The 13,701-nt window shown below is 42.2% G+C and overlaps 1 protein-coding gene across 10 annotated transcripts in view; it reads right to left on the minus strand.

Moving 5' to 3' along the window:
* HAUS3 (HAUS augmin like complex subunit 3) overlaps window positions 1-13,701 on the minus strand; it is a 250,406-nt gene that overhangs the window by 7,651 nt on the left and 229,054 nt on the right. For 9 of the 10 annotated variants that reach the window (XR_009459687.1, XM_059721496.1, XM_059721499.1 and 6 more), the window contains one exon: window positions 8,956-9,023. Coding sequence is in view for 7 of the 10 variants with exons in the window: in XM_059721496.1 (XP_059577479.1) it covers window positions 8,956-9,023 (68 nt within the window). In the remaining 3 variants the exon portion in view is untranslated. Of the gene's footprint in view, window positions 1-8,955; window positions 9,024-13,572; window positions 13,636-13,701 lie in introns of those variants that run through there. The other variant, XM_059721501.1, reaches the window with a different exon arrangement.

Below are 13,701 nucleotides of genomic sequence, written 5' to 3' on the forward strand. Positions count from 1 at the left end.
TGCACTTATCCTTACTGAACCTCGTGAGGTTTCTTTCGGCCCAATCCTCCAATTTGTCTAGTGCTCTTTGAATCCTAGCCCTACTCTCCAGCATATCTACTACTTCCCCCAGCTTGGTGTTACCTGTGAACTTACTGAGGGTGCATTCCCCACCCCATCTTCCAGATTGTTAATGAAGATATTGAACAAAACTGGCCCCAAGACTGACCCCTGGCGCACTCCACTTGATTACTACCCATTGAGCCTATCGATCCAGCCAGCTTTCTATCCACTTTACAGTCCATTCATCCAACCCATACTTCCTCAGCTTGCTTGCAACAATGCTGTGGGAAACAGCATCAAAAGCCTTACTAAAGTCAAGGTATATTATGTCCACTGCTTTCCCTACATCCGCAAAGCCAGTTATTTCATCATGAAGGCAATCAGGTAGCTCAGTCATGACTTGCTCTTGGTGAATTCATCCTAACTGGGGACTGAGGTGAGGCTGGCTGTTCTGTAGTTCCCTGGATCCTTCTTCCCTTTCTTAAAGATGGGCACTATGTCTGCCCTTTTCCAATCATATGGGACCTCTCCCAATCGCCACACGTTTTCAAAGATAATGGCCAGTGGTTCTGCAGTCACATCAGTCAACCCTGTCAGCACCCTCAGACACACTCCATCCAGCCCTACAGACTTGTACACACCCAGCTTTTTTAAATAGTCCCCAACCTGTTCTTTCATCACTGAGGGCTGCTCACCTCCTCCCCAAACTGTGCTGCCCGGTGTAGCATTCTAGGGAGCTGTCCTTGCCTGTGAAGACTGAGATAAAAAGGCATTGAGCACTTCAGCCTGTTCCTCATCATCTGTCACTAGGTTGCCTCCCCCATTCAGTAAGGGACCCACACTGTCCCTGACCTTCCTCTTATTGATAACATACTTGTAGAAATCCTTCACATCCCTTGCCAGCTGCAACTCCAATTTTGCTTTGGCCTTTCTGACTTCATCCCTGCATGCCTGAGCAGTATTCTTATATTCCTCCCAAGCTGCTTGTCTAAGTTTCCACTTCTTGTAAGCTTCCTTTTTGTGTTTAAGATTACCAAAGAGTTCTCTGCTAAGCCCAGCTGGTTGCTTGCAACATTTGCTAGTCTTCCTGCACATTGGGATGGTTTTTTCCTGTGCCCTCAGTAAGGTTTCTTTAAAGTACAACCAGCTCTCCTGGACTCCTTTCCCCTCAGACTGGCATCCCAGGGGAAATACTGGGGCTGACTACCCAGACCTGTGGATTTTGAAACCCCCTCCAATGTGACAGCTGGCATTCCCAGGACTTCCAGACTCTCAGATCCCCATCAGCTGGAGGCTTGGAAGCCAAGAATGCCAATGAGCCAGACAGATAAGCTGGCAAGAAACCCAGCAGATGGTGACCAGTGATGGTGACCCTGAAAGTTTTTTTTCCATTGAAACCAAACCATCTCTGCAGAAAGTTCTGGATTTGCCAGATTGGCATTCTCCAATCGAAACCCATTGTGGTGAAGAACTTCCCATTAGTTCTACTGCTATCTTCACTGGTTTTCCAGTTGGAGAATTAATGCTGAGTGTATGCCATATCCTAGCTGATACAAGGAATTTTCTAAAGGAGCCATAATTTAGGACAGCAAGACATGTTTGCCAAAGTGCTCCCTAGTTTGGATCCTGAACTCAAGACTAGGTTAGACACAAGAGAGATTCTGTTGGTGAGTGGCCCAATATACAGCACATGCTCACAATACCGAGGAACTGTTAGTTCTTGTCAAGACAATGCTTTCCTCACAAATTCAAGTATAGCAGGTAGCCAGGGTATAACATCATATACTGCAGACACTTTCAGCCAAACTACAAGAAAAATCCATGGATAAATAAATTATACCCTGTTCTGAACAAGTTGTTGGTCTCAGTTCCTGAAGAAGATGCTAAAAGGAGGATTAGATAGAAGCAATGCTGTTGGGAAACCGGTGCTGGTAACCTTGTGGTTCCATCAGATGTGGCAGGAATTTCAGGATTGCAGTCTGAGATGAGAATAAAAACAGGCTTATCCCTTAGAGAAGGGCCCATAGTGAGACAAGGAGCACTCTGGTGCAGCTGACCCACAAACTTTAACAATGGCATCCCAAAATAGAGAGCTGCAGTGAGAACTGAATGACTCTGCCGTGAACTGACTAAAATATTGCTGTTAGGCTTGGAGGAGTCAGATAAAGGAGACTCAGATCATTGTCTGATGAGTGACATGTTCCATCTTAAATGCTGAAAATTGTTACTGAGGGAAAAAGAAGAAAATGTAATCTTATTTAAGTGTATGGCTTGAAAAGCTTTACAGTGGATTATGTATTTCATGGGAGGGGGAAGGCAGGTTCGGATGTTGGTGCAATTCTCATGCTCTAATTACTACAGCCTTAGAAGAGTATAGAGCAGGGGTGCTCCACCTCTGCCCTGCGGAGCTGTTACATCTGGCCTGCAGCACTCCCTATGGGTCAAGAAATTTGGCAGCGAGAGAGCAGTGGCCATTAATAGAGCCACCTTCCCCCCTGCCAAATTCCTGGCAGCCAGTTGAAACTATTAATCATATAAGAGTTTCACCCAGTTCCAGACTTCTTTGTATTCATTCTCCAAGGTGCTACCTTGGCTCCTGGACTTCTCCTGACAAGCCACAGGACTATACAGTTGAAATTGGTCCTTGGATTATTATGATGCTGGCTCTGCAGACTGAAGCCTGTTAGCTAGCACACCGCAAAATATGAAACTTCCAAGCACCGAAACACCTTTGCATACTCAAGACTGCACTGTACATGGCTCTTCATTGAACAAAACAGCAATAAAATAAGAGAAAAAAGGAAAGCATAAGGTCTTAGAGCCATGACATAATGGCTACCGGTAGATTTTCAAAAGCTATGAGTGACTTAGGAGGACAAGTCCTACTGATCTTCACTGATGCTTATCTATTATTTTGATTTGTAGTTCCTTAAAATTAATGGAAAACATAAGATGGACAGCTTCACACTCATGCTAATGAGTCTGTTGTCTATTTACTCAATATTTAATATAGAAGATAAACTGCTTAGGAACTGACAGTATCTCCATACCATTTTCCTGGAAAGATAGAGAACTCTGCTGAAAAACACTGTCCTGCTTCCTCACTTCCTCTCTGTGTGATCAAGACTGGAGACAGAGAGCCTTAGTGCGATACTGCGGTCTAAGCCAACAGCAGTACCTGCATCATCCCTTGGTTTCCAGGGATGGAGATGCTACAACTTCTCTATGCAGCTTGTTCCAATGCTTATCTACCCCTGTAGTGAGAAAGTTCTTCACAGGCTACAAACTAAATTTTATCTGCTGCAGTTTGAGGCCATTGCTCCTAGTCCTGTTCCCTACAGCAACAGAGAAAAGGCTTTTTCCAACCTCTTTATAATTGCCCCTCTGGTATGTAGAATATTTGAAAATTGTTATCAAATCCATCTTTAGTCTTCTCTTTTGCAGACTAAATAATCCTAGTTTTTGCAGCCTTTCCTCACAAACCGTGCTTCCCAGAATTCTAATACGTTCTGTTCTTCTCCACTGGATTCTTTCCAATCTTTCCACATCCTTTTTGAAGTGTGGCGTCCAAAATTGGTCACAGTACTCCAGGTAAGGCCTCACTAGTGCTGAAGAGAGGAAGAATTACTTCCCTTGCTTTGCAAATAATATTCCTGTTAACACAACCCAATAAGCTGTTGTCTTCTTTTGCAACAAGAGCACACTACACTGTTGGTTCATATTCAGCTCAAGGTCCACTGTAACTGCCAGGTCCTTCTCTGTAGTACTGCAGTCTAGCCAATGATTCCATAGCCTGTATTTGTGCATCCAGTTATTCTGTTCCAAGTGCGGGACTTTGTACTTGTCCTTATTTGATTGCATTTGGTGGATTGCAGACCATTTATCTAGTCTATCCACTTCATTTTGGATCTTAGCCCTACCCTCCAAAATTGTCAGCAAATTCACCGAACTTGGTGTCATCCACAAATCTGCTAAGTGTACACTCAAACCCATCATTCATAATACTAATGAAAATGTTAAACAATACTAGACTCAGAACAGACCGCTGAGGAACCCCACTTGACATCTAGCCATTAAGGACTACTCACTGGGCGTGTCTACATGAGACGCTGACTGCTCAGTAGCTGAAAAATACTGTGCAGTAACACGTCACAGTACGGACAGTGCTAATATACCACTGCACAGTATTATTAGGCTACCATGTCACCTAAAAGACATTCACTAGCACTACTGATTACTGCGCATTTATTTAGTATTAGCTAATACAAGTACTAAACGTGCAGTAACAACTGCACAGTAGCGTCTCATGTTTACACACCCACTGAATACTGTTTTATTATTATTCCTTATTTTATTAATGAGAATGTTGTGGGAGACTGTGTTGAAGGCCTTGCTAAAGTCAAGGTATATCACATCCACAAGGTATATTGTGTCATTTATAGCACTTGTCACTATCAGAGAAGGAAATCAGGTTGGTCAGGCATTACTTGCTCTTTGTCAATCCATGATGATTATTCCAGATATTCTTGTTTTCCTTTAGGTGATTCACAACAGACACGGGCACCTGGTGGCCACCTTAGTTGGGGGGGGGGGGGGGGCATGCATGTGCCCCCACCAGCAACCAGGGGTGGTCCCCATGGCCGATCGCGAGATGGCCAATTGCTGCGGGTGATTGCTGCAGCCACTTCCAGAAGTGCAATGGAGTGCAACAGCACTCCATTCCCTGGCCAGCACTTGCAGAGGGGGCACCAGCGTTCCTGCCTGCCGCCTCTGCCCACTGCCTAAGCAGCAAGTGCAGCTGGTCAGGGGGTGCACCAGCGCTCTCAGGGGGTGCACGTGCACCCCTATGTACCCCCTACACATCACCACTGACAACAGATTCCTTGAGGACTTACTCCATGTTCTTTCCAGCTATGGAGGTCATATTGACTTATCTGTAGTTTCCTCGATCCTCCTTCTTCCCTTTCTTAAAGATGAGCACTATATTTGCCCTTTCCCAATCATCCAGGACCTCATCTGACCTCCATGAGTTCTCAAAAAAGATAGCCAATGGCCCTAAATTACCTCAGGCAATTCTTTCAATGCCTTAGAGTGTATCGCATCTAACCCTGCTTAGTTGAAAAATATCTAGTTTCTCTAAGTAATCCCTAACCTGTTCTTCCACTACTTTAGGCTGTTTGTCTTCTTCCTTATCTTTGCTACCAACTGCAGTCATCATACGGTAGCTGACTTTATTTATGAAGACTGAAATAAAAAAGGAATTAAATACTTCAGCCTTCTTTGCATCATTCTTCTGCAAACTAGTGTTTTGACAAGAAAAAAATCTTTCCCCAGGTTTTCTGGGAGAGTTTAGCATGACAGATGTTTTAGTCACTTAGTAAAGGGACTCTTAATTTCCACTGCAATAGTAAGTATTATGACATTAGAGAACTTAAGGAAGAAGGTAAATTAGTCTGGCAGAATTTCATGTTCCCTTGGTTATGCTGTTTCCAATACCCAAAATAGTTTGGGTATCCCTGTACTACAATGCAGTGCAAAGTGCAGATACACCAACAGTGTTTAAGCAGTATGATTCCAGGAGACAAAAAACCTCAAGAGAATAGATTAGATGAGTGGGGAATTTACACTTTAGCTGAGGTTTTTGTGAAGAGGAGTTGCCTGCATATAAAGTGTGACCTCTGTACATTTTATAAACAAAGAAATTATTCTAAAAATACCGCGAGTTTGTGCCACTAATGCATCTTTCAGTGAGAAGCTGACTCCAAAATCTACTACCTCACAACAAAAATGAGTGACAGTATTTCAGATGTAGAAAATTATTTCTTGATTCAGTGGCAAAAAGTATTAAGTATTAGTCTTTTACCTGTTGGGACATCAACAAGGTTACAGCTAGAAATGAGACCTATGGCTTTATAAAAGGCCCTGTATGTTTACTGACATATTAAATATTACAGAATTTCACACAATTATCATATTTGGAATAACAGATTCAGGAGGGTGACAAAATATGTATAGCTAGCTTGGAGAGATGCACAATGGGAGAAGTTTGCACAACCTTAGTAGCAACTGTGTGAGACAATACACAATGTAGCTGTACATATTTAGTGCCATGAAATGCTCACTTTTATGATAAATACTAGCCAATTGCCTGCCATGAATGACAAAGTATTTCAGGGAGAGCTTGCACCACTCACCCTTTGGGGCCGGCTGTGTAAGCCAGAGGCGGGTAATTATTTTGGGCAGAGGGCCACTTACTAAGTTTCGCCCTGGGCTCTCTGGGGGGGGTGTGGATGTGGGGGTATGTGTGTATGGCATTGCGAGTGGAGTATGGGGGCATGTGTATGGTGGGGTGTGTGGGACTCATGCTACAAACACACATGCACCCCCACTCACTCTGCCCCTGCCTGCACACCTACACTCACCCAAGCACTCTGTCCCAGCTGCACACCCACACCCACCCGCTCTGCCCCTGGCTGCACAAACACACCCACCCATGCACTCTGCCTCTGGGTCCACATATACACCCACCCACCCAGCCCCTGCCTGCACAACCACACCCACCCACTCTGCCCTGGCTACACACCCACACCCACCCACCCATCCTCCCACTCTGCCCCTGGCTGTACAACCACACCCACCCACTCACCCAGCCACTCTGCCCCTGTCTGCACACACAACACACATACACTCCCACTCTGCTCCTGGCTGCACACCCACCCATCCCAAATCTGCCCCTGGCTGCACATCCACACCCACCCAACTCTGCCCCTGGCTGCACACCCACATACCCACTCTGCCCCTGGCCGGACATCTACACCCACCCACTCTCCCCCTGGCTGTGCACCCACACCCACCCAGTCCCACTCTGCCCCTGGCTGCACACCCACACCCACCTACCCAATTCTGCCCCTGGCTGCACACCCACATAACCACTCTGCCTCTGGTCGGACACCTACACCCACTCACCCAACTCTGCCCCTGGCTGCACACCCACACCCACCCACCCAACTCTGCCCCTGGCTGCACACCGACACCCACCCACCCACTCCGCCCCTGGCTGCACACACCTACTCACTCCGCCCCTGGCTGCACACACAACGCATACAGTGACACCCAGAAACCCCCACGACACACACACCCTACCGGGCAGCTCCGTTCTCCCCACTCCTACAATGCAGCCGAGTCACATGGTGCTGAGAGGGCTGGCAGGCAGGGAGTGCAATTGTTAGGGTGGGCAGGGCTGGGCTGTTCAGTCCTACTGAGGCTCCCCCTACTGCCCTTGGCTCCTATCAGCTCTGAAAGGAGCCGGGGCAAGTCAATACAGTATTAAAGCCTAAGGGCTCCCTTCACCTCTGGCTCCCTGCCTGAGGGGGTGGGGCTGTGCAGCCAATTGCCACCTGCTTTCTTTGGGGTGCATGCATAGTTGGCCCCCAGTGTTAGGGACAGATAGACACACTGACGGAAATACTAAGACTTTTATTATATTGGAATTTTTTTTTTAAATGGTGTTATTTTGTTACATATTTATAATATTAGTTACATATTGGGATAATCTAAGACTACTGCTCACTCGATAGGCCAGATTCTTCTCAGTTAAACTGGTATAATTTGACTGATTTTACTGGAGTTACTATAGATTTAACCAGTGTAAAAAACAGATTTTAGTCCAATAAATACAGACTCTATGCTATTATACATACACATACTTCTTTACCTTGTGGCAAGTATGTTATTAGTTTTATTGCTAATAGGAAGAGACCTAAATAGTGTGGTAACAGTTCATGCATTTTGGCCCACAGATCTCAGACAATGCACTTCTATATCCAGTTCTGGAACTCTGGAGAGGCCCCACTGGCAATCTGTGCTGAACTGTATGGTGGCTTTATAATTAAAGCCAGATTTGAACTCCAGTATTGAGAGGCCAAGTGTTAATGTGTTAACCCAATTCACTAACATTGCCCCCAATAAAATGTGCTTAAATATTTCTCAGGTTCTTTGTTTAGACTGCATGGAGAGTTAAATGTTTCAACTCCAAAATACTATGTATAAGAGGAATAAATTATTAAATGAGACTGATAAGGTAAATAACATTGTTTAAATTAACACAACAAAGAAAGGTCAACGTATTTTTATTTGGAAAGCTTAGGTTACAGTGGAAAATATTTCATGTGCCACTTAGCAGAAGCTATGTGTGACTTTATGCAGATTATTTTAGCCAAAGAGGATATTGTTGAGCTTTGTACTCGACTGAAGTTTGTGAATCAATGTTTAGTGCCTCTCAAAAATAATTTCACTAGAGGAGGGACTGGCAGCCTAAGAAGTGCCCCTTACTGCCTAGCTAAATTTGTACCAGATGCAGAGAATCTCTGGTTTAAGGAAGAGTGCTTGGAACTACCCCAAATTAGGAAGTACAAATTTAGGCTAGAACCTAGTATAAAAAGTTCCATCATGAAAGACCAATGCAAAAAGCAGGAAAAAGACCATGAAATCAATGAGAATTAACCACATTCATGATTCCATTATTTCTTTATGCATTCCTTAAATTTATCAAACTGTCCTTCTCTTTCAAATCACTGATTTAAAAATTATTTTCTCCCTCTTTCAGGTCCTTCAAGTCCTCACAGAAACCTTTACTATTTTACCATTTTTGTGATCCAAACATTGTGTTTATTTTTCTTATCAGGATTTGTTCACTCATTTATGCAGTATTTTGATTAGCTCCAGATAAGCTACAGTATTTTAGATATTGTGCATCACCCAGCCACTGTTGGAAAAGCCTCAGAAGTCTGAATTGTACGTGTTTTAAAATCATGAAGAGCAATATGATTCTTATTCTTATGTCAAATTTTTATCCTTTAAGAAATCAAAATTGAAAATATTGTAAAAAGAAAAAATGTTTTCATTTTCACTAACCTGAAAACTCCTGAATTTGAGAATCTTCCACTTCAAACAACAACTCATCATGAATTTGGGCAATTAACCTGAAAAGAAATGCAATGTTACAGAGCTTTGAGATGTCTTTGGCATTATGCTCCTAACTGTGATGGCACAAAAGACTTCAATTCAGATCACTGTGCAAGCTTTGCCATGATAAAAATGCATATATGAAAATTAATTAAATCACCCCTAGGAAATAAAGACATACTTTATTTCAAAAGAATGGTGTCTTTTGCATTTTTTAACATGTGGACCAAGTCTTCCATAAAAACTTTTACTGACATAGCTATATCAGTTAGGGATGTAATAGCAATATTTATGACCAACTTAGTTGTGCTGGCACAATCCCTAGTACACACACACTGCAGCCTTGTATCTTATTTCATTCAAGTTGGAGGAATAGGGTATTGTAGCAGAAGCACTGTTACACTGATATAAAGTGTGCAGCATTAGGACCACCATCACAGAGTGTACGAATGGAAGGGACCTTGAAAAGTCATCTATCCAGACTATTCTCCTGCTCCAAAACAGAATCAGTTCTGCTTAGGCAATTTCTAACCAGTTTGTCTAACCTCCTCTTAGAAACTTCCAGCAATGGAAATTCCTGACACCAGAGGTGGCCGAACTGCAGCACACATTCCACAAGTGGCACAGGCAGCAGTTAAGTGGCACAAGACAGATTGGGGAAGGGATAAAGCAGGGCAATGGCAGATAGGGCAGGAAGCAAAAATGAGAGAAGCAGGCTGGGTAGTAAGCACAGAGCAGGAAACAGAATGAGCAGCAAACCAGGCAGGGAACAGAAAGGGCAAAGAATAGAAGGCAGAGCAGCAGATCGGATACAAGGAGGGGATTGGAGTGCATGCTGGGAGGGTGTAGGACTAATTTTTGGCATGCCTACCAAAAATATTGGCACTCACTGCCTTAAATAACCTATTCCAGTGCTCAACTATCCTTACATTTAGCAAATATTTCTGATAACTAACCTAAGTCTTCCATTTCAGAATTTAAGCCTATAACCTTTTGTCCAGTCCTCAATGGACAAGGAGAATAATTTATAAAACGTTACTCTTCACAACAGTCTTTACATATTTGAAGACATCTTTTCTCTAAACTAAACAGCTTTTCCTCATAATTTTTATTTTCTAGACACTAGATTGCTTTGGGAGAGACCTGTGGATTCTTTTCAATTAGTCCACATACATCTTGAAGCATTGTGTCCAAAAGTGAACAAAAAACCCCAGCTCAACACTTACCAATGTAAGGATTACTTCAACTATCTTACATGTGATACTTGTTTACATCTCTCATACCATTTTTTTTCACAACTATAGAACACTGTTGACTTGTGTTCAGTTCGTAATCTGTGGTCATCCCTAACACATTCTCTGCAAAACTACTGTCTAGCCAGTTTTTCTCCAATTTGTATTTACAGAGTTGATTTTTCCTACAGAAAGTCTTGTACTTTGCATTTGTCTCTGTTGAATTGCTTCTCACTTATCTGAGGCAACTTCTCAAGGTCATTTGGAATTTTAATCTTGTCCTTCCAAGAGCTTGCAAACCCTCCCCACTTGTCATTGCCTGCAAATTTAATGTATACTCCATCACATCGTGAAAGTCATTGAATATTGACTAGTACCAGACCCAGGACAGATCTCCCTAGAACCCCACTTAATGCTGCCTTTCAGGTTTAAAGTGAGTCACTGACATGTCTTTGCACATGGTTACCCATCCAGTTGCACACCCATCTCACTAGTTCCATCTGGACATATTTACCTAATCTGCATATGAAAACAGCATGTTGGACAGCGTCAGAAGACTTACAAAAGTTCATATATTTTACATCTATTTTAAAATATATCCAAAAGGCCTGTTAACCTGGCATAGAAGGAAACTAAGTTGGTTTGACATAATTTGTTCTCAGCAAATCCATGTTTGCTGTTACTTATGACCTTGTGATGTTTTAGGTGCTTACAAACTGGTTGTTTCTATATTTATTTTAACATCTTTCTGGGACTGGTCGTTAGGCTGGCTAGTCTATAATTCCTGAGGTCTCACTTTTTAAAGATAGACTCTATTTCAGCCACTAGTAGTGTCCGTTGACTTATAGGGTCTTGAGAATATTAAATTAGGCTCCCAAGGAGAGCTAACCTTCTCCTCTGCTTCCATTTTCCCTTAAATAAATTCTTATAATTTCATGTGTACTTACTTACTTAACCCTTCTTCCATCTTTCTCTAATCCCATGTTAACACCTTCTTTACTGTCATAAAACCTAACACCCACACACCCCAAAGATCTCTTTCCTAATAAAGTCAATAGGTGTAAGGTCTACAAAAGACTATTCAACACAGGAGTGAAAGAAGTTACGTTTTATATAATACAGGCATCATAACAATCACTATCACTTGGTAGAGAGAAGCAGTCAGCCATATTAGACTGAAGTCAGGCAGAAAGCAGGACAGGGTGGCACTTAAGAACAGTGATCCTTAAATGTTGTTAGACTCAAAGCACTCCTCAAAAAGTGCCAGAAATAATAAAGCAATTCTTCTGTTACAAAAAAACTCAAGAAAACAACAACATGTTCTCTGAATCCTAAGGATTCATATTTGAAAATCTCTGAATATCTTGCGCTAGAGCAGCCCTCCCTTCCCTTCTATGGTGCTGATCTGAGGGCAGTGTGGCCAGGCTCCAGCAGGATGCACTGATTAGGAAGGGGTTTCCTTCCCCTCCTGACCGGCCCAGCAAACTGTTGATAACAGTGTTTATCACCCCTAACTCAGTGTTTATCAGCCCGTTAAGAAAATAACAGAGGGACATGACCAGCTACCTGTTGATTCTGTCTTTGTCCCATATGCCACAGCACAGACCATAGCCAGCATGTAGTCTGCTGACTAATGCTGAGAGGTGTCTATGTAAGACACTCAGGGGTCTGGGACAGACATTGCATAAACCGGTTTGACCCAAATCAGTTAAGTCTGATACTACATTCAACCAGACTTATCTCAAACCAGTTTCAGCCATTTTCAAACTAGTTTATGTGCACTGAACATCTGTTCTGTTACAGGTTTAAACTAGTTTCTGATCACTTAAACCAGTTTGTGTGCAACATCTGTCCCTAGCCTTAGAGATTACCTGGCTCAAAGAAACATAAGCTTACTTTATCAGATGCTATGAAGTAGCTGACACATGCTATGCTATGAAGCATCTGATAAAGTAGGCTGTCGCCTACGAAAGCTTCTACCTCTTAAGTGCCATATTGCCCTGCCTTCTGCCAGCTGGTAGCGACTGACTGCTAAAGGCAGTCTACCATGTTATTCATTGCTATGACTACAACATAATGGTGACATATCTGAGCGGGATGTAAACTAGACAGTTCAAACTACAGGTAAGGTTGGCTACAGAAGCAGAGAGCTCAGTGCAGGCTGCAAAAGCTACTTAAAAGATTGGGTAAATACTCAAGACTACTTGAGAAACTGGGTAAATATTCAGCTAAGCTCTGTGCTGCTGCAGCTACGCTGCTTCTGGGATCCAAGCTGACTAGCTTAAGCTAGTTTGGGGAGATCTACAATACAATCAGACCCTGAGACTCCTGCAATTACTTAGGAAACATACCTGCCTCAACAGTTGCCTTGTTCTGACCTCCATTCCTCCCATTTGTCTATTTAATTGTTGTGTAGAGCTTAAATCCTAGACTGTGAACTCTTCAGCATAGGGATTGGTTTTTGTTATTTATTTATTCAGAGTTTGGCAGCAAGAACCTAATCCTCGTTTAGGGTGCATTCACACAACCACATCAGCAATAATTAATACAACAAATTCTACTGAAGCATTTCCAAAGCAGAAAGGATTGAATCTGGCATATGTATTCTTTGAGTCAAACTCCCACGCACATGCCAAAAGTAGCAGCTAAACTAATGTTCAATTAGATCATATTGCAATCCTATCAAATTTACTCTAGCTCTTGGAGTTATTACATTTCTTTAAAAAAAGCCAAATGTCACCGTTATTCTCCATTTCGGATCAATTCACATATTACATGTAAAATTCTATACCCACTTAGTTTTATTAAGAACTAATACGTTTTCAAGTAAGTTATTTCTTCAGAAATGACTGAAACATCAAAATGGCTACTACTTTTAACAGCTTTAGGGAAAATATCCTAAAATAGTTTCACACTGCTTTAAAATTACAATGTGACATTTACTAACAGTGTGGTGAGATCTAATAATAGATCTTAAATTATTAGTCACATCACAATCAGAAGTAGAGTGAAACAGATTAACATATTTCTTACAGAAAACTGGGACACAGGATACAGAAAAAAATGGAGGAAAAAAGAGTGATCATCTGTATCAAGAGAACACAGCTAGATGAAAAGTTATAATTTACAATATAAATAAATTAATCATAGTATTAGCTGCCTCTCCACTATTTAGATGAAATATTAAAAGACACAAATCTTTACTTATAAAACTTCTGGTTCCATTGTAATTCAATACAGTAAATGAAAGTTATTAACCATGATAAATATGTTGAAAACAACACAATATACTGGTTATTATTTGTATTTACGGTAGGTAGCATCAAGATGTCTCCAGGCATCCTGCTGCCCCAGAGCTTGAATATACATAGTGGGATTCAGTTCCTTCACACAGAAGCTAAATAGAAAAACAGAACAAAATGGTATTATCCCCTTTTTACCAATGGGGACCAGGTGTGCACAA

This window comes from Alligator mississippiensis, chromosome 2, assembly GCF_030867095.1.
Source record: "Alligator mississippiensis isolate rAllMis1 chromosome 2, rAllMis1, whole genome shotgun sequence".
Lineage (NCBI taxonomy): Eukaryota > Metazoa > Chordata > Crocodylia > Alligatoridae > Alligator > Alligator mississippiensis.